This window comes from Oncorhynchus tshawytscha, linkage group LG05, assembly GCF_018296145.1.
Source record: "Oncorhynchus tshawytscha isolate Ot180627B linkage group LG05, Otsh_v2.0, whole genome shotgun sequence".
NCBI lineage: Eukaryota > Metazoa > Chordata > Actinopteri > Salmoniformes > Salmonidae > Oncorhynchus > Oncorhynchus tshawytscha.
The window spans coordinates 37,488,939-37,507,580 of NC_056433.1; the positions used below are offsets into that span (position 1 = coordinate 37,488,939).

An 18,642-nucleotide genomic window follows, 5' to 3' on the forward strand; every position below is an offset into this window, starting at 1 on the left:
ATCTTTCCGACAGATAAGATCTAAACCAGGCCAGAACTTGTCCGTGTATACCAATTTGGGTTTCCAATCTCTCCAAAAGAATGTGGTGATCGATGGTATCAAAAGCAGCACTAAGGTCTAGGAGCACGAGGACAGATGCAGAGCCTCGGTCCGATGCCATTAAAATGTAATTTACCACCTTCACAAGTGCCGTCTCAGTGCTATGATGGGGTCTAAAACCAGACTGAGCATTTCGTATACATTGTTTGTCTTCAGGAAGGCAGTAAGTTGCTGTGCAACAGCCTTTTCTAAAATTTTTGAGAGGAATGGAAGATTCGATATAGGCCGATAGTTAGTATATTATAGTAGTATATTTTCTGGGTCAAGGTTTGGCTTTTTCAAGAGAGGCTTTATTACTGCCACTTTTAGTGAGTTTGGTACACATCTGGTGGATAGAGAGCCGTTTATTATGTTCAACATAGGAGGGCCAAGCACAGGAAGCGTCTCTTTCAGTAGTTTAGTTGGAATAGGGTCCAGTATGCAGCTTGAAGGTTTAGAGGCCATGATTATTTTCATCATTGTGTCAAGAGATATAGTACTAAAACACTTGAGCGTCTCTCTTGATCCTAGGTCGTGGGAGAGTTGTGCAGACTCAGGACAACTGAGCTTTGAAGGAATACGCAGATTTAAAGAGGAGTCCGTAATTTGCTATCTAATAATCATAATCTTTTCCTCAAAGAAGTTCATGAATTTATCACTGCTAAAGTGAAAGTCATCCCCTCTTGGGGAATGCTGCTTTTTAGTTAGCTTTGCGACAGTATCAAAAAGGAATTTCGGATTGTTCTTATTTTCCTCAATTAAGTTAGAAAAATAGGATGATCGAGCAGCAGTAAGGGCTCTTCGGTACTGCACGGTACTGTCTTTCCAAGCTAGTCGGAAGACTTCCAGTTTGGTGTGGCGCCATTTCCGTTACAATTTTCTGGAAGCTTGCTTCAGAGCTCGGGTATTTTCTGTGTACCAGGGAGCTAGTTTCTTATGAGAAATGTTTTTAGTTTTTAGGGGTGCAACTGCATCTAGGGTATTGCGCAAGGTTAAATTGAGTTCCTCAGTTAGGTGGTTAACTGATTTTTGTCCTCTGGCGTCCTTGGGTAGACAGAGGGAATCTGGAAGGACATCAAGGAATCTTTGTGTTGTCTGTGAATTTATAGCATGACTTTTGATGTTCCTTGGTTGGGGTCTGAGCAGATTATTTGTTGCAATTGCAAATGTAATAAAATGGTGGTCCGATAGTCCAGGATTATGAGGAAAAACATTAAGATCCACAACATTTATTCCATGGGACAAAACTAGGTCCAGCATATGACTGTGACAGTGAGTGGGTCCAGAGACATGTTAGACAAAACCCACTGAGTCGATGATGGCTCCGAAAGCCTTTTTGGAGTGGGTCTGTGGACTTTTCCATGTGAATATTAAAGTCACCAAAGATTAGAATATTATCTGCTATGACTACAAGGTCCGATAGGAATTCAGGGAACTCAGTGAGGAACGCTGTATATGGCCCAGGAGGCCTGTAAACAGTAGCTATAAAAAGTGATTGACTAGGCTGCATAGATTTCATGACTAGAAGCTCAAAAGACGAAAACGTCATTTTATTTTTTTTGTAAATTGAAATTTGCTATCGTAAATTTTAGCAACACCTCCGCCTTTGCGGGATGCATGGGGGATATGGTCACTAGTGTAGCCAGGAGGTGAGGCCTCATTTAACACAGTAAATTCATCAGGCTTAAGCCATGTTTCAGTCAGGCCAATCACATCAAGATTATGATCAGTGATTAGTTCATTGACTATAATTGCCTTTGAAGTAAGGGATCTAACATTAAGTAGCCCTATTTTGAGATGTGAGGTATCATGATCTCTTTCAATAATGACAGGAATGGAGGTAGTCTTTATCCTAGTGAGACACAATGGCTTGAACAGAAGAAAATATGCCTTCTGTATTGGCCCAGTCAGAGTCCTGACCTTCTGGAGAGTCCTGACCTTCTGTAGTGGCCCAGTCAGAGTTCTGACCTCAACCCAATTGAATTGCTGTGGCTTCACCTCAAGAGAGCGGTTCACACCAGACATCCCAAGAATATTGCTGAACTGAAACAGTTTTGTAAAGAGGAATTCCTCCTGACCGTTGTACAGGTCTGATCCGCAACTACAGAAAATGTTTGGTTGAGGTTATTGCTGCCAAAGGAGGGTCAACCAGTTATTAAATCCAAGGGTTCACATACGTTTACACGGTGTGTTCAATCAAGACATGAAAACGTATAATTGTTTGCGTGTTATTAGTTTAAGCAGACTGTGTTTGTCTATTGTTGTGACTTAGATGAAGATCAGATCAAATTGTATGACCAATTTATGTAGAAATCCAGGTATTTCCAAAGGGTTCACATACTTTTTCTTGCCACTGTATACCACTTGTGGATAAAGAGTGACTTGCCTAACAGAACACAGAGGGTGTTCTTTAATGGAAGCCTCTCAAATATAATCCAGTTAGAATCAGGGATTCCCCATGGTAGCTGTTTTGTCCCCTTTTTAAATTTTGACAAACGACATGCCACTGACTTTGAGTAAAGCCAGAGTCTCTATGTATGCAGATGACTCAACACTATACACGTCAGCTACTACAGCGACTGAAATGACTGCAACACTCAACAAAGAGCTGCAGTTAGTTTCAGAGTGGGTTGCAAGGAATAGGTTAGCTCTAAATATTTCTAAAACTAAAAGCATTGTATTGTAACAAAACCCTCACTAAAACCCTAAACCTCAAATAAATCTTGCAAAAAATAATGTGGAAATTGAGCAAGTTGAGATGACTAAACAGCTTGGAGTAAACCTAGATTGTAAACTGTCATGGTCAAAACATATTGATGCAGTAGTAGCTAAGATGGGGAGAAGTCTGTCTATAATAAAGCGATGCTCTGCCTTCTTAACAACACAATCAACAAGGCAGGTCCTACAGGCCCTAGTTCTGTCGCACCTTGACTACTGTTCAGTTGTGTGGTCAGGTCCCACAAAAAAAAGGACTTAGGAAAATTGCAATTGGCTCAGAACAGGGCAGCACGGCTGGCCCTTGGATGTAAACAGAGAGCTAATATTAATAATATGCATGTACATCTCTCCTGGCTGAAATTGTAGGAGAGATTGACTTCATCAATACTTTTATTTATGAGAGGTATTGACATGTTGAATGCACTGAGCTGTCTGTCTAAATTACTGGCACACAGCTCGGACACCCATGCATACCCCACAATACATGCCACAAGAGGTCTCTTCACAGTCCTAATATCCAGAACAGATTTTTAAAAAACAGATTAAAAAAACACCTTATGGAACAGCGGGGACTGTGAAACAACACAAGCATGGCACAGACACATGCATACACACACACAGGATAACATATGCACTATACATACACACTGTACATACACATGTATTTAGTACGGTAGATATGTGGTAGTGGTGGAGTCGGGGCCTGAGGGCTCACAGTGTGTTGTGAAATCTGTGAATGTATTGTAATGTTTTTAAAATGGTCTAAACTGCCTTAATTTTGCTGGACCCCAGGAAGAGGAGCTCCTGCTTTGGCAGCAGCTAATGGGGATCCATAATAAATACAATACTTGTATACCACTTGAATGAAGAAACATTCCGTAAAGAAAACATAGATCCACTCACCAGATGATGTTCATTTGAAACGTAACTTCTTGTTGAAAGTTCATCTTGAAACGGGTGAAGCTAACAAATTAGCCACGACGTCCTTTTAGATAACACCTGCTGCAGCCTCTGCACACTAGCCAACAACAAAGCAAGCAAGCTACTGTTCGCTATAGTGATCACCAGCTTGTGGTCCTAAAAAAACTGAAATAAGTTAGAATTTTCTAATTCTGGTTCATTGGCCAAAGTCGTTTAGTAAATTAATGGTGTATGAATGGGGTTATGTCAACTGCGTTTATTTTCAGCAAACTTAACATCTGTAAATATTCGTATGAACATAACAAGATTCAACAACTGAGACATAAACTGAACAAGTTCCACAGACATGTGACTAACAGAAATGGAATAATGTGTCCCAAAGGGGGGTCAAAATCAAAAGTAACAGTCAGTATCTGGTGTGGCCACCAGCTGCATTAAGTACTGCAGTGCATCTCCTCCTCGTGGACTGCACCAGATTTGCCAGTTCTTGCTGTGAGATGTTATCCCACTCTTCCACCAAGGCACCTGCAAGTTCCCGGACATTTCTGGGGGGAATGACCCTAACCCTCAGATCCAACAGGTCCCAGAGGTGCTCAATGGGATTGAGATTCGGGCTCTTCGCTGGCCATGGCAGAACACTGACTTTACTGTCTTGCAGGAAATCACACACAGAACGAGCAGTATGGCTGGTGGCATTGTCATGCTGGTCATGTCAGGATGAGCCTGCAGGAAGGGTACCACATGAGGGAGGAGGATGTCTTCCCTGTAACGCACAGCATTGAGATTGCCTGCAATGACAACAAGCTCAGTCCGATGATGCTGTGACACACCACCCCAGACCATGACGGACCATCCACCTCCAAATCGATCCCACTCCAGAGTACAGGCCTCGGTGTAACGCTCATTCCTTCAACAATAAAAGCGAATCTGACCATCACCCCTGGTGAGACAGAACCGCGACTCGTCAGTGAAGAGCACTTTTTGCCAGTCCTGTCTGGTCCAGCGATGGTGGGTTTGTGCCCATAGGCGATGTTGTTGCCGGTGATGTCTGGTGAGGATCTGCCTTACTACAGGCCTACAAGCCCTCAGGCTGAGAGAGGTTGGTCTATTGCGGACAGTCTGAGCACTGATGGAGGGATTGTGTGTTCCTGGTGTAGCTCGGGGCAGTTGTTGTTGCCATCCTGTACCTATTCCCTCAGGTGTGATGTTCGGATGTACCGATCCTGTACAGGAATTGTTACACATGGTCTGCTACTGCGAGGATGACCAGATGTTCGTCCTGTCTCCCTGTAGCACTGTCTTAAGGGTCTCTCAGTACAGACATTGCAATTTATTGCCCTGGCTACATTTGCAGTCCTCATGCCTCCTTGCAGCATGCCTAAGGCACATTCACGCAGATGAGCAGGGACCCTGGGCATCTTTCTTTTGGTGTTTTTCAGAGTCAGTAGAAAGGCCTCTTTAGTGTCCTAAGTTTTCATAACTGTGACCTTAATTGCCTACTATCTGTATGCTGTTAGTGTCTTAACGACCGTTCTACAGGTACATGTTCATTAATTGTTTATGATTCATTGAACAAGCATGGGAAACCGTGTTGAAACCCTTTACAATGAAGATCTGAAGTAATTTGGATTTTTACGAATTATCTTTGAAAGACAGGGTCCTGAAAAAGGGAAACATTTATTTTTTTGCTGAGTTTACAATAAAGCTCTGGCAACTAAAGCTGTGGCAGAGAAAATGAAATTAAACATAAGTTTGTTTCATTTTTGTTTTGTTTCATCACAAAACCAGAGAGCAAAATCTGTCCAGTGAAGTCCACAAAGCAAATATTGCATGTAACAAACAGTTACAAGACATGCAGCATGGTCAAGCAAGTTAATATGGGGATGCCACAGGGTTCAATTCTCCGGCCCACTCTTTTCTCTGTATACATCAATGACGTTGCTCTTGCTGCTGGTGATTTTCTGATCCACCTCTATGCAGACGACACCATTCTGTATACTTCTGGCCCTTCTTTGGACACTGTGTTAACTAACCTCCAGACGAGCTTCAATGCCACACAACTCTCCTTCCGTGGCCTCCAATTGCTCTTAAATGCTTGTAAAACTAAATGCATGCTCTTAAACGGTCGCTGTCCACACCTGTCTGCCCGTCCAGCATCACTACTCTGGACGGTTCTGACTTAGAATATGTGGACAATTACAAATACCTAGGTGTCTGGCTAGACTGTAAACTCTCCTTCCAGACTCACATTAAACATTTCCAATCCAAAATTAAATCTAGAATCGGCTTCCTATTTTGCAACAAAGCATCCTTCACTCATGCTTCCAAACATACCCTCGTAAAACTGACCATCCTACCGATCCTCGACTTCGGCGATGTCTTTTACAAAATAGCCTCCAACACTCTACTCAACAAATTCGATGCAGTCTATCACAGTGCCATCTGTTTTGTCACCAAAGCCCCATATGCAGTGGGGCAAAAAAAGTATTTAGTCAGTCACCAATTGTGCAAGTTCTCCCACTTAAAAAGATGAGAGAGGCCTGTAATCTTCATCATAGGTACACTTCAACTATGACAGACAAAATGAGAAAAAAAAATCCATTGATTGGCTAATTATTTTTTGTAAAAATTATTAGGGGAGGCCAAATGCTTCCTGGCAGCAATCAATCAAATGGTATAGTGGTAACTTGTCATACTCTTTAGTTCCAGTTAGCATCAGATATGTTTGGGATAAACGCCGAAAATAATGTCTGAGGTTTAGGAGATCTTATATGTTTTGTTCTATGAGGTATTATCGGTCAGTTAACATGACTTTTATGAATTAAGCATTTTAAGGGCTTCATGTGCTTTTTTAAAAATTACATAAATGCTTCAAAATTCACAAAAAGGGACGTTAGCTGATTAAGATTATCTCATAGGACAAAAGACATAAGATCTCCAAAACTTGTGTTTACCACATACCTTTTTTTTGGCATTTATTCAAAACCCCTACACAAACAATATCCATTTTCCCATGGTCCAACGAACTATGGCGGAGTTAGTGTCTACAAAAAGGCGCCACTACTATTGCTCTCTATGGCAGTTGCCTTCAATCAAATATGGCCTATTATATTTGACAAGACAGTTGATTGACCGCTCTAGCAATGGAAATACATGTCCTCAAAGCTGGAAGTAATGCGAAAGGAGACGGGATCAGGTGGAACCATTCTAGCCAATAAAAGGGCAGATGCGTGTGGGAACAACAGGCCATAGAGATAGATAGAGGACTCATCTTTGTATCTGTGCCATTATAGCGTCTGTGACATCATGGGCAGCGCCATTGAGGCTATCTCCATTTTAAAGTAGTACATTTTCTTCATTGGCGGATTGCTCCCAACTCATAAGCATCCCCAACCAGTTTACTATGTTAAAATGTTGGAAGCCCTCAATGGCAATGTCCATGTTAAAACAGGTTATATTCATGAGTCTTCTATCTATCTCTATGACAACAGGCTCCACTTATATCAGTGTATTCATAACAACCTAACAATTACCAAACTTTTAATTGATCAAATAAGCCTCACATAACAAATTAGCAATTACATTTTTTCTTGGACCAAATTCAACACGCTCATTGACGTCCATTTATTTAGATTTATCTCCGCAGAGAAAAATCCTGATTGGATCTTTTTTTCACTTCAGTGTTGACCCTTAAAATCAGAATATAATTGGAAATAATCATAGAATTACAATATCGTTGAAAATAATAAATAGAAATGAAAAATATATCTATATTATAAAACTACAATAATAATTGTATAAATCTCAAGGCCTTCTCTGAATGCATAGAAAGCCCTGCACGGACTCTGAGCTTTATAGTACAGCTTTGATAGATTCCACCTAACACCTCTCAACTGCTGTATCTCATAAAGCTTTTCTCTTTTGAACAGAAAAGAAGGATTATATATCATTCAATAGCAGGGATGAATCTGCTGCTTCAGACGTAAGTCAGGAGCTTCTCCAGTGACTTGGCACAGTGGGACAGGGAGAATAGGACTGTGCTGAATATGCTGAATAATTTGTAAAGAATGAATGTGTGCGATATCTGATCTGATTTCCAGTTGGTGCAGAGCAACTTTGTCCTTTTCTGTACGTACGCAGTTGACTTGAGAGACCACTTCCAGAACATTGTACTGACCATCCTGGTGAGTTCTGGTTTCGGACCTAGATTAATCTCTCGTAGACAGACGATGTAATTGTGCGATTTTGGTTCTTGGTTGATCTAGGTCTAATCTCTGTTAATGTTAAGATCCTTACATAATACAGACCACTGTCTCATGAAAGGCTTAATCTTGACGTGAGGAACTAGAAATGTCAACCAAATCATCCAGAGACATCTGTGAATGGTTTTATATGACATTTGAGTGTACTCATAACCAAAGACAATGTTATAGTCTAGTGTGCAGATTATATATCTCTCTTCACAGGTATCTGCAGTAGTGAGCATCCCTCTTTGGCAGTGGTTTTTGGAGAGGTTTGGCAAGAAGACTGCAGCCTTCTGTGGCATCACGGTAAGTGTCTGGGACTGAGTGCAATTGGTATTCCGCTGATCATAATAATGTGCCACCTTGTGGACAAACAGGTTATTACTTTCGGCAAAACTTTTTGAACTCCTCTTTCTGTCCAGTGGATCATGCCGTTCACCGTGATGCTGGTGTTCATCCCTAACCTGGTCGTAGCCTACGTAGTGGCTGTCTCTTCTGGACTCAGTGTGGCCGCGTCACTCCTCTTACCATGGTGAGATCAATTGAATTGGGCTGGCACAAAGGTCCTCTGTAAATATAGTATAGTTGTAATAGCACTAGCCAGTGGTTGTAGCGACAGTAACAATAGTAAACATATTCTTTGGTATGGTAAAATAGCCACCGTCACAGAATTAGTAGCCCAGTAATAGCAGCAGTAGTTTTGAAGTAGCCATAACAGTGCCAAAAATATCAGCAGTCTCCCCGTTTCTCTGTCCATTCACCCCCTGGCATGATACAGTCACGCCTGGCGATGATGTCATGTTGATGAATGAGATGGGTCTATAAACCTCAGGGGGCGGCTACAGTCTCCACTTTCATTCTGTATTTGACTGTTGTTTATAGCACATTCACCTCCCTCGGCGCACTTCACCCTCCTGTCTCCCTCCTTTCGTTCACCTCCATCTTTCCCCTCCCTCTCTAAATGACAGGGTATATCCAGTGGGGCCGCCATGGTGTGTATGTCTGTCTGTTTTTCTGGTGGTTCCCCATCTGTGGTCAGAGCGGCTCAGCTACAGCTAGCTTCATCATCGAATCATGTTATTAGTAGCAGTCATTTCACCAGATCCTTTTATCTCTGCGCTATATAAGCATTATTATAGACATTTTACCCTCTAGCGCTATAAGTAGACTGCTCCTCATCAGACTGACGGAGTCATCGAGGCTGGTTGTACAACGTGATGATGAGGTCGGCCTATGAGTTGTTGATGGCCGATGTCTTGATGTAGTATCGGTGTGTGTGTGTGTGTTTGTTGTGTTTCAGGTCGATGCTGCCAGACGTGGTGGATGACTTCCGTCTGGCCAACCCCCACTGTAAAGGCTTTGAGGCCATCTTCTACTCCTTCTACGTGTTCTTCACCAAGTTCGCTGCCGGCATCTCCCTGGGAGTGTCCACCCTCTGCCTCGAGTGAGACAGACATGAACACAAGAGTATTGCAGATATTCAGAACTGAAAATGGAATTTCCTTAGGAGTAACCATGCTTTACCTCAAATGAGTCAAACATAGGATAAACACAAACATGTAAACGATACTTCTGGGATCTCCTTTGGAGTGATACAGACGCCAGAACACGAAGTCAGTTAAATAACACAGGAGTGAGATGTATAGAGAGAAACACAAACACAAGTCTGACGCTCACAGATATACGCATTCCATTGCAGTCCATTATTGTTTATGCAACTGGCACTGTGTGTAACTATCGGTATGATACAGGTATACGTCGCTATAGGTTTGCAGGTTATGACACGTGTGTGTGTGTATATATCGCTACAGGTTTACTGTGTTTGATACAGGTGTGTGTGTACCTGTATCTTCAGGTTCGCGGGTTATGACACAGGGGCGTGCAGGCAGCCTGCTCAAGTAGCCTACACTCTGAAGTTGCTCATCGGCGCCGCCCCGGTGGCCTTCATTGTAACAGGCCTGCTGATACTGCTGCTCTACCCCATCAGTGAGGATGTCCGGCTCAGGAACAAACTCTGTCTGGAAGAGCTACGGTACGTTACCCACAAGTCTGTTGTCAGAAGTTGAAAGAACTTCACAGTGCTCTTGTAATTGTATAAGACAATATAAGGCCGGGGATACATGCTTAAGTAAAATGTTACCAAACAAAGTATTTGGAGCACACGACGGCTTGAAATGGGTCAAATACCAACATACCTTCCACCGAAAAGTGACTATTACCCGTCTTCTACAGGAAACAAGGCAGCATCAGCTCCAGAACGCTGGAGGATCTGAGTAACGCATGACCAGGGATGGGACAGACGGGAGAAGTTCCACATGCGGCAGGTTCCAGTTCTCCGACTGGAATATGACGTCCATTAGTGTATATTACACTGAGAAATGATATAATGGTAGTTATGTTTTCCTGTAAACATTTTAAGTTTGTTTCTGTATTTTCACATGAACGTGTACTGTATAGCCATCTTAAATATACCTACAAGATTATCTAATTTATATAAATGAATGTATATCACTATTTGCTGTGTTTAGCCAGACATTGCTGGTATTTAAGAATGGTATCTGAATATGATGGTTTGATGACAAATGGGCTTAATAAATGCTGTTGGTTAGTAGATGGACTGAACCATGGCTTCATATAACTTCAAACAGAGGGGGTTTACTGCCAGTAGAGGAAGGTTCCATTTTGTGATGTGGGGTTGTGTGTCAAGTGATTGAACAGGAATAGCTGTTGGATTCTCTATTCTCTGCCTGCTGCTTCCCCCCGGTGGTACTATAATGACATCTGTTTTGTATTTAGATGGAAGACTGGATAAACCATGACTATAATAGAATCAGTCATAATATGTTAAGCGCTGAAACATTTGAGGGCTTTAATATTATACAATCACATAACACACAAACAGGATTAATCTCTTTGGGATATGGTGGCTACTTTCCTGACCTAGGCCACCCAAAACACTACTACAGTACTTCATTGGTCCGATATATTTTTGATCAACTTCATCTTGAACCAGATGTACATATAATACGAAGACAAAAATCCAAACGTCACTAAATGTAAACATTGTTTGAAAGGTGCTACTTTCCAAAGTGTGACAAACATTTGTCTCAAATAATTCCCCAACTGAAAAAGGTGAATTTGCCACCCAGTACTGCTTGTTCATAAGAAGATGCAGAGGGAGTCTGTGTGTCCAGTTGTTAGAGATGTATGCATAAAGCACTGACATATCCTGTGTGTTATGCTCTGTCCCATGCTCTGTGCTCTCTCCCACTATGCTGAGGTCTCTGTTTTGGGGCTAGGCCTTGTTCAAGTCTGTGATTTAGCTGGGCTTGAGGGAGATTTCACAGGGCTGGAGGGGCATGTGTCTGGGCTGCCAGGGCTTCTGATGGGAGATTTCCTCCTGCCGTTCCTCACTGTCAACTCCTCTTTGGGTTTAAAAGTCAGGGGTACAAAGCCCTCTGCATCCGCCACTAGGACTATCCACAACGGACCTGGAACACACAGGAGACAGTAGTTTCAAGTTTAACCGATAGCTTAGGGAGTTTTTATTTAACTAATATTTTCTCCATGCTTAAAGACAGTTTCAATGATATAACCAATTGGTGACAGATTTTCAGGCAAATATTCTAAAATCGGCATGAAAGAAATTATGCAAATTCTACCACCAGTGGTGGGTTTCCACCAAACTGCCTAGTTGCGGATAAGAAGCAGTGAGTGATGATATAGGGCACATAAGGTACTTAATTATTTTTTAATTCTGTGTTTCCATCACATTTTCAACTCTACCGATTATTTTTGTCACAAAAACGTCGGTGCGTTAAATAGCTCTAGCCATTAGCTCGCAGATACCGTGCCGGTATGCTCGACTACATTACGAGAACATTATAGGTAAGAGCGAGATTATTTTGATTTGGCAAATCAAATCATATCACCAGAATAAGACCCTCGGTATTTATTGGAAAGGAGCGTCAAGCTCACCACTGAACTTCCACCGCCCTGTGAAGTTCATCATTTATTTCATCTAAAACCTAATAAAAACGACATGCTTTCCCAAGTGGGAAGACCACATACAAGAACTCACAGCGTAACTCGATGTTTACTTTGACATGATGGTAATGATATCGATATTTGCGCAAAAAGGCGTATCCACCGCCATTTCTCACATAATACATTTTATCGACATACCACCATGTCGAAGGAACAAATTGTCGACATTCATGAAATTGATCGTCATTTCTTGTTTCCATCAGCCCAGTCATGAGTTGTTTTATGCGTCAGCATGAAACAGTTGGATGGAAACCTGGTTACAGATCCCTTCAAATAGATAGTACACACTTGCTGAATGAAAAGCTTAGTACCATCTAATACAGCCATTTTGGAATCAAAGTAACCACAACATCCGGCTCTAAGTTTTCTGGAAAAACTCAAACAGTAAAACTTCTGAATGAGATGGCGTTATAAATACTCTGTGGGAGGGAGCGTGCTGAGTGTCTATATTAGCAGAACTAACACAGGGAAGGTGTGGTGGGGCTGTAAACGGCTGGTTTTAAACCTCAACCCAAGCTAACCCTATAATCACTCCCATATTTAGCCTCTTCTCCCATTAACTGAAGCACATTGTTTATGGCCAAATACTGTTTCATGTGCATTCATGTAGGTCTGTTTATGTGGAGTGAAACAAAGCTGTAATTAGTTGAGATAAGCTTAGTGTTTGAGTAGCAGTCTAGACTATTTGCTGAGGATAAAGGTTATAGGCCTATTCTTATATGAATAGATTCCTGGAAACCTGAGTGAAACCCTTTTTCCTATTCCTGTCCGAACTTAGTAGTATGCACACACACACACACACACACACACACACACACACACTTCTGAGAACACTGCCCAACCCTACCTCTTGGTTCTTTATAGGGCAAAGATAGTTGCATTTAACCTTTTATACTACAAGTCTAATGACCACAAATGCTGGCCCCAGAGCTTACAGAACTCCATATTCAATTCAAATATGCAGAGTGCCACTATACCCACTTTTCTCTTGAGGCATGCCCACATTGAAAGAGGCAATAATGTCAGTCTTTACAGATTTGAATTGTGTTGATTTCTGATAAGCAGGAAGTCACACCGCTGTGACTGATGATGTCATATCACAGAGTCTACCTATAACCTCATAAGTGGTAGAATGAAGCCTGGGGTATACACACTCCTTTCCATATTTATTTGGACAGTGAAGCAAAAATAAATTCTACATTTGGCTCAATCTGGCACTTTGGATTTAAGATCAAATGTTTCATGAGGCAACAGTACAGAAGGCCACCTTTTATTTGAGGGTATTTTCATACATATCTGTCTTACAGTCTAGAAATGAAAGCACTTTATGTATCTAGTACCACCCCCCCCATATTTGAAGATGCTACCATGATTATGAATAATCATGAATGATGACTGAGAAAGTTACAGAAGATCAAAGATCTTTATGGAGTCACAAGCTTGATGTAGTCATTGCATGCTAGGAATACGGAACCAAATACTAAACTACTTCAACATATGTGGATTTGTCCAAAAGCTTCTTCAAATGGGGGGACTAGATACATAAAGTGCTTTAATTACTAAACAGTAAAACAAATATGTATGAAAATACCCCCAGATAAAAAGGTGACATTCTGTACGGTTGCCTCAAATGGAACATTTGATCTCAAATCCAAAATGCTGGAGTAATAGAGACAAAAATGAAACAGTGAAGTAGAAATAAATACAGAGGGGAGTGTACATATTGTGAAAATAAATCATCTCAACTCTACAACCATGTCTTAATATTGGTTTGGGGGAAAACCCATGGCCAGATACCTACCATACATAATCTCTACTATAGTGAGGTTAAAGAGCTCCTGAAGAACCTTCAGACACAGCTTCCCCTCACACAGCAACACTGGTCTTCTCTCATCTATAAACACATTTTCAGACAGCTGCTTCTGCATGGAGAGGGAAGAAAGAGAGAGTGAGAGAGGGGGCAGAGAGAAGGTGGGGGGTTAGTACAATCTGACCTTCTCAAGAATGCAGTTATTGATGGATGCAACAGTGGCATCATTTCACTAATTGTACTTTTAGCACTTCTTTTGGGAACACCATAATAGCATACACACTGTGCTGTCAGCAAGCTGTCTATTGCAAGCCAATGGTGAATTACAGACTCTAGTCCAGGGAGTACATTACAGTACATCTCCTTCCTCACCTTTAGACAAGGCCCAGCAAGGCTAACAATAGACCATTAAGCTGACATCTGCTGAACGCTGACTAAGGGCTTCATGTATGGCCTTCAGTATGTACCTGCGTGATTTATAAACATTCCTTTGTGTCTTATGAAACTTTATTGTATTTAGGTGCAGTCTATTATTTTAACAAGTGAGGTCTTCAATAAATATGCATTATCTTTAAAAATGTGGCTGTGAAAATCTCCAGATTTGAGCCAAAATTAAGTAATATTTTGTAAGTCATAACCCCTACCTGACATGTGATGTTAACGTATGGAGGTTCACAGGCATTGGGGTAAATAGTCCCCAAACCCCTTTTCCCGTTCTGAGTGAAGTCCCTGATCTCCGTGAGATACTGTTGCACCTCAGAGAAGCGAGAGAAAATCCTCTCCATGTTCTGGGACAGCTGCTCCATGTTCCTCTCCTTCTCTCTGGGGGCCAGGGGGGTGGTCTTGGGCAGGGTGGGGAGCTCCGTGTGGGGCTTCTCCCCAGGGTTGTAGTATGGGGAGCAGGGTCGACTCAAGTCCCCAGATTGCACTGACCCTCTCATCCGGTTGATGGGTTCCATGTCGAAGTTGTCGACCGTAATGGAGGAGGTGCTTGAGTGGGATTGATCAGAGGGGCGGCAGAGGTCAGAGTAGGGAAAGTCGACTGAGCTGGGCTCCGGGCTCCTCACCTCCTCCACCAGCCTCCTCCTGCTGCTCCCTGGAGAACGGGACTGGATTACACCTCCTCCCGGCAGCACCAACTCCTTGATCGCCACACGCTCCTGCTGCTCCTCCTTAGAGAAGACATGCTCCGAGTGGCGCCTAATCCCCGGGTAGAAATTAGCGGGGGATTGCCGGTTCGGGGAGGGAGACGCCGGGGTTTCTCCGTCGTAGACTATCTCCTTGGAGGAGAGGTGCAGGATGTATTTGTCCGTGTTGGAGGAGGGGAGGAAGGCAGGTTCGTTGGACTTCTGTCTGCCGATCATGAGAAGCAACGTCTTGTCACTGAGGAAGCAGACGCCTTTGGGCCTCTCGTTCTTCTGTAAGGAGATCTGCTGGACATTGGGCATAGCGAAGGGCGTGATGCAGTAGATCAGCACCATGCTACACGTGTTGGAGGCCACCGCCACCATGGAGCCTCTGGAGTCAAAGGCCAAGATGTCTGGCACCAGGATCCCAGGGATGCTGACCTTACTGGTGCTGGTGACTTTCCGTTCGTAGGTGACAAGGATAAGGTGAGATGAATCCTGTCCGGAGCCGGTCAGGTGGTCCTTGCGGCGCAAGTTTATGAGTGGACTGGGGTCGGAGCGCCGGTGCTTGGCCAGGAGGTGGGTGAGGTCCATAGGGCCGCCAGACGGAGAGCAGGACAGGTAGGACCTCTCCGAGTCAAAGGACCTCCTGCGGGGGTCTATACAGCCATCCTCATCCAACATCACCATAAGAGAAGAATGTCCTGGTAGGGAGGACTCGGAATCTGAGGGCACGTCGAAGACTATACCTGCGTTCAGCCCGCAGATCCTCTCCAGAGGCAGCTCTGTAGCCACTGCCACCTGGGCTTCGCCTGTCGACTCGATGGCACAGATGTACCCACCCACGTCGAAGATAGGGCAGAAGGAGCAGGCTAAAAGACTCTTCTGAACATCGTTATAGATGTAGGAGTAAAGGGAGCTTCCAACGGCCACAACCAACCGGGTGCCATCTTTGGTCCAGCAGGCACAGTGGATGAGTCCACTGTCTTTAATATCAGCCTTCACCCTGCGGTTGTCCACACGGACACAGAACAGCACAGAGGCATCTTTCTTGGTAAGGACAGAAAGGATGTCCATCTTGGGATGCCAGACACATCCCTCAGACAGAAGGGGGAACGGTTCGCTCATCTCACAGGTCTGAGTGCACAGCAGCTTGTTCTGTTCCAGAGCGCTGAGCTGCAGCTGCCACACTGTGACATGCTTCTTGTGTTGGACGGCCAACAGAGCAGGAGAGCCGGAGCAGCATAGAGGGCCCCAGGAGAGACCGAAGACATGCTCAAACTGACCAATGACATTGGTGTCGCCGAATTTCACGTCACCGTTGTCATAGTAAAGGGAGGTGAGGCAGACCTGTTTCCCATCCGTCCATGCGATCCCGTGAACTGGGTGGATGGCTTGGTGTAGCGTGTTCAGACCGGTCCTCAGCAACTTGGCTTTGCCCAGTTCCATACTGACAGCCAGGCAAGTATAGACTAATCCAAAACGGCGAGAGATAAAATTTAAAAAAAAAAAGATCACTCACTGATCAGTGACATTGGAGAAAATCGATCATTCAATAGCATTGATGAGAGCAGAAGATATCGGTCGTGAGATGGATGTTGACGTGCAGAATACTAGTTCCAGCTACTTTAACGGCCATCCTACACTAAGAATAGGACAAGCCTCTTCTGTCATGTATCCCTGGTGCTGTAAAATCCCTAATCCCCTCTGCCTGAGTGAGGTAACACCTCAGGGCCAGGGCTGAGCTGATTAGTCTGAGTGACCTTAGCCATGCATATCTGCTAGGTTATTATACCCACCTGTCTTAAAGACAAATAATGATATCAGTGTTGTATCTTGTGAGTACAAACTGTATTAATTAGCTATCTAGCAATGTCAACTAACTCAACTGATTCAAGGAGTCACTACACTAGAAGTAGATTTGATCACATTTGGTAGGCACCTGTGACCTTAGGTAATGTCAAGCGTTTGGCAATGAGAGACAATCAAGCAATCCCGCTTAACTACAGTTATTCAAGTTGTTATTACTTTGTGCTAGCTAAAATGACATTGTCATAGCTAGTTATGTTCACATCAAATGCAATGAAACTATGAAGGTACAGCCAAGAACTAACTATTACAACAAATATTTGCTGCCGTCAACTACAATACCTAGCTACTCAACAAATGAAAAATAATTAACAACCTATGTTGCTAACGTAAGCTGTCAATGTTTTTGATTCTCCAGCAAGCCCATGCAACTCAATAACCAAGCTAGCAACTAAAGCCAGCAGGGACAAGCTGAAGTAACTAGATAGCTTGATTTAATCGCGAATAAATTCTTCTGTCACGAAATTCTATACACAAACTTGCCATTACATGCCTCGATTTTCTTGTCAAACCATAATCCTTTTATTACATTTGCCACGTTTATTTCACTTTTCCCGGGGTGAAAGTTGCTATCATGAACCGGAATTGAATAGCGAGGCAATACAAAAAGCATGACGGCACAGAGTTTCTAAACCCAGAGGCGCAACATCGCGAGACTTCTGGGAACGTTTGGGAAAGATACCAAACAGACCCGTCCGGGGTTTTGGGTTTGAGAAGTCAATGAGAGAAGTGAAAGACTCTTCATGTTGTTCATTTTCTCGATGTCTAACGGCACATGTTATTACTCCAACCTCGTGAAAGCGACAAACAGACACGTTTTCGTCAAAACAACTTTATATCTAAGGAGTGCCTTTGATTTGACAGCCAGCACATGCACAATTCGAGGCGAGACGATTGTTAGACCCGATGACGTCATGCTTTTAGCTCGTTTTTTCGGTGTTCCCATTTGTTTGGAAAGCACCGTTGGCTAGCTATTGGAGAAGCAGTTTTAGCTTGTCTTCAGTACTGTCTTTGATAATTGGATTTGACGTTTATGGGAAGTCTGGTGTATTTTATTTGTTGACCACATAGTGGCATTCTTTTCAACAGCAGTGTTCAGTCACAGATCAGTCCACTCAGGCACTGTAAATGTTAGACTAGGATGAGATTTGAGAGGAGGTTATGTATCTCAATGCTGAGGTTTTTGACCCTTGGAATACAATCTTAGCAAGACAGTACAGTATGAAGACAGGCTAGAACCAGTGGAGGCTGGTGGGAGGAGCTATAGGAGGACAGGCTCGTTATAATGGCTGGAATTCAATTCATGGAACGGAGTCAAACATGCGGTTTCCAAATGTTTGATACTGTTCCATTGATTCCATTCCAGCCGTTACAATGAGCCTGTACTCCTATAGCTCCTCCCATCAGCCTCCACTGGCTAAAACTGATTTTCCAATAAAAAATACCAGATCACACTTTTAGGCAATGTCATTTTTAAATGTATTTTATTTAACCTTTATTTAACTAGGCAAGTCAGTTACCACAGTGTCCAAAAAAGGGCCAGAAGTATATAGAATGGTGTCATCTGCGTAGATGTGGATCAGAGAATCACCAGCAGCAAGAGCGACATCATTGACATATACAGAAAAAAAGAGTCAACTCGAGAATTGAACCCTGTGGAACCCCATAGAGAAAGCCAGAGGTCCGGACAAAAGGCCCTCCGATTTGACACACTGAACTCTATCTGAGAAGTAGCTGGTGAACCAGGCGAGGCAGTCCTTTGAGAAACCAAGGTTGTTGAGTCTTCCGATAAGAATGCAGTGATTGACAGAGTCGAAAGCCTTGGCCA

The 18,642-nt window shown here is 43.0% G+C and overlaps 2 protein-coding genes across 3 annotated transcripts in view; one reads left to right on the forward strand and one right to left on the reverse strand.

The window, feature by feature from the left end:
• LOC112232960 (major facilitator superfamily domain-containing protein 2B-like) overlaps positions 1–10,572 on the forward strand; it is a 41,838-nt gene extending 31,266 nt beyond the window's left edge. For both annotated transcript variants that reach the window (XM_024400294.2, XM_042321871.1), the window contains 6 exons: positions 7,818–7,901; positions 8,184–8,267; positions 8,384–8,493; positions 9,262–9,405; positions 9,817–9,993; positions 10,194–10,572. In XM_024400294.2, coding sequence (XP_024256062.1) covers positions 7,818–7,901; positions 8,184–8,267; positions 8,384–8,493; positions 9,262–9,405; positions 9,817–9,993; positions 10,194–10,245 — 651 coding nt within the window. In that variant the 3' untranslated portion in view covers positions 10,246–10,572. The remainder of the gene's footprint in view (positions 1–7,817; positions 7,902–8,183; positions 8,268–8,383; positions 8,494–9,261; positions 9,406–9,816; positions 9,994–10,193) is intronic.
• An 83-nt stretch (positions 10,573–10,655) lies between these two features.
• On the reverse strand, positions 10,656–17,622 carry LOC112232958 (WD repeat and coiled-coil-containing protein-like). Its single transcript, XM_024400293.2, has 3 exons — positions 14,463–17,622; positions 13,810–13,930; positions 10,656–11,452 (listed from the first exon to the last, which is right to left on the reverse strand). Exons 1-3 carry the CDS (start codon positions 16,392–16,394, stop codon positions 11,268–11,270), a joined length of 2,238 nt encoding a protein of 745 aa, XP_024256061.1. The 5' UTR covers positions 16,395–17,622; the 3' UTR covers positions 10,656–11,267.
• Between the last annotated feature and the right edge of the window lie 1,020 nt (positions 17,623–18,642).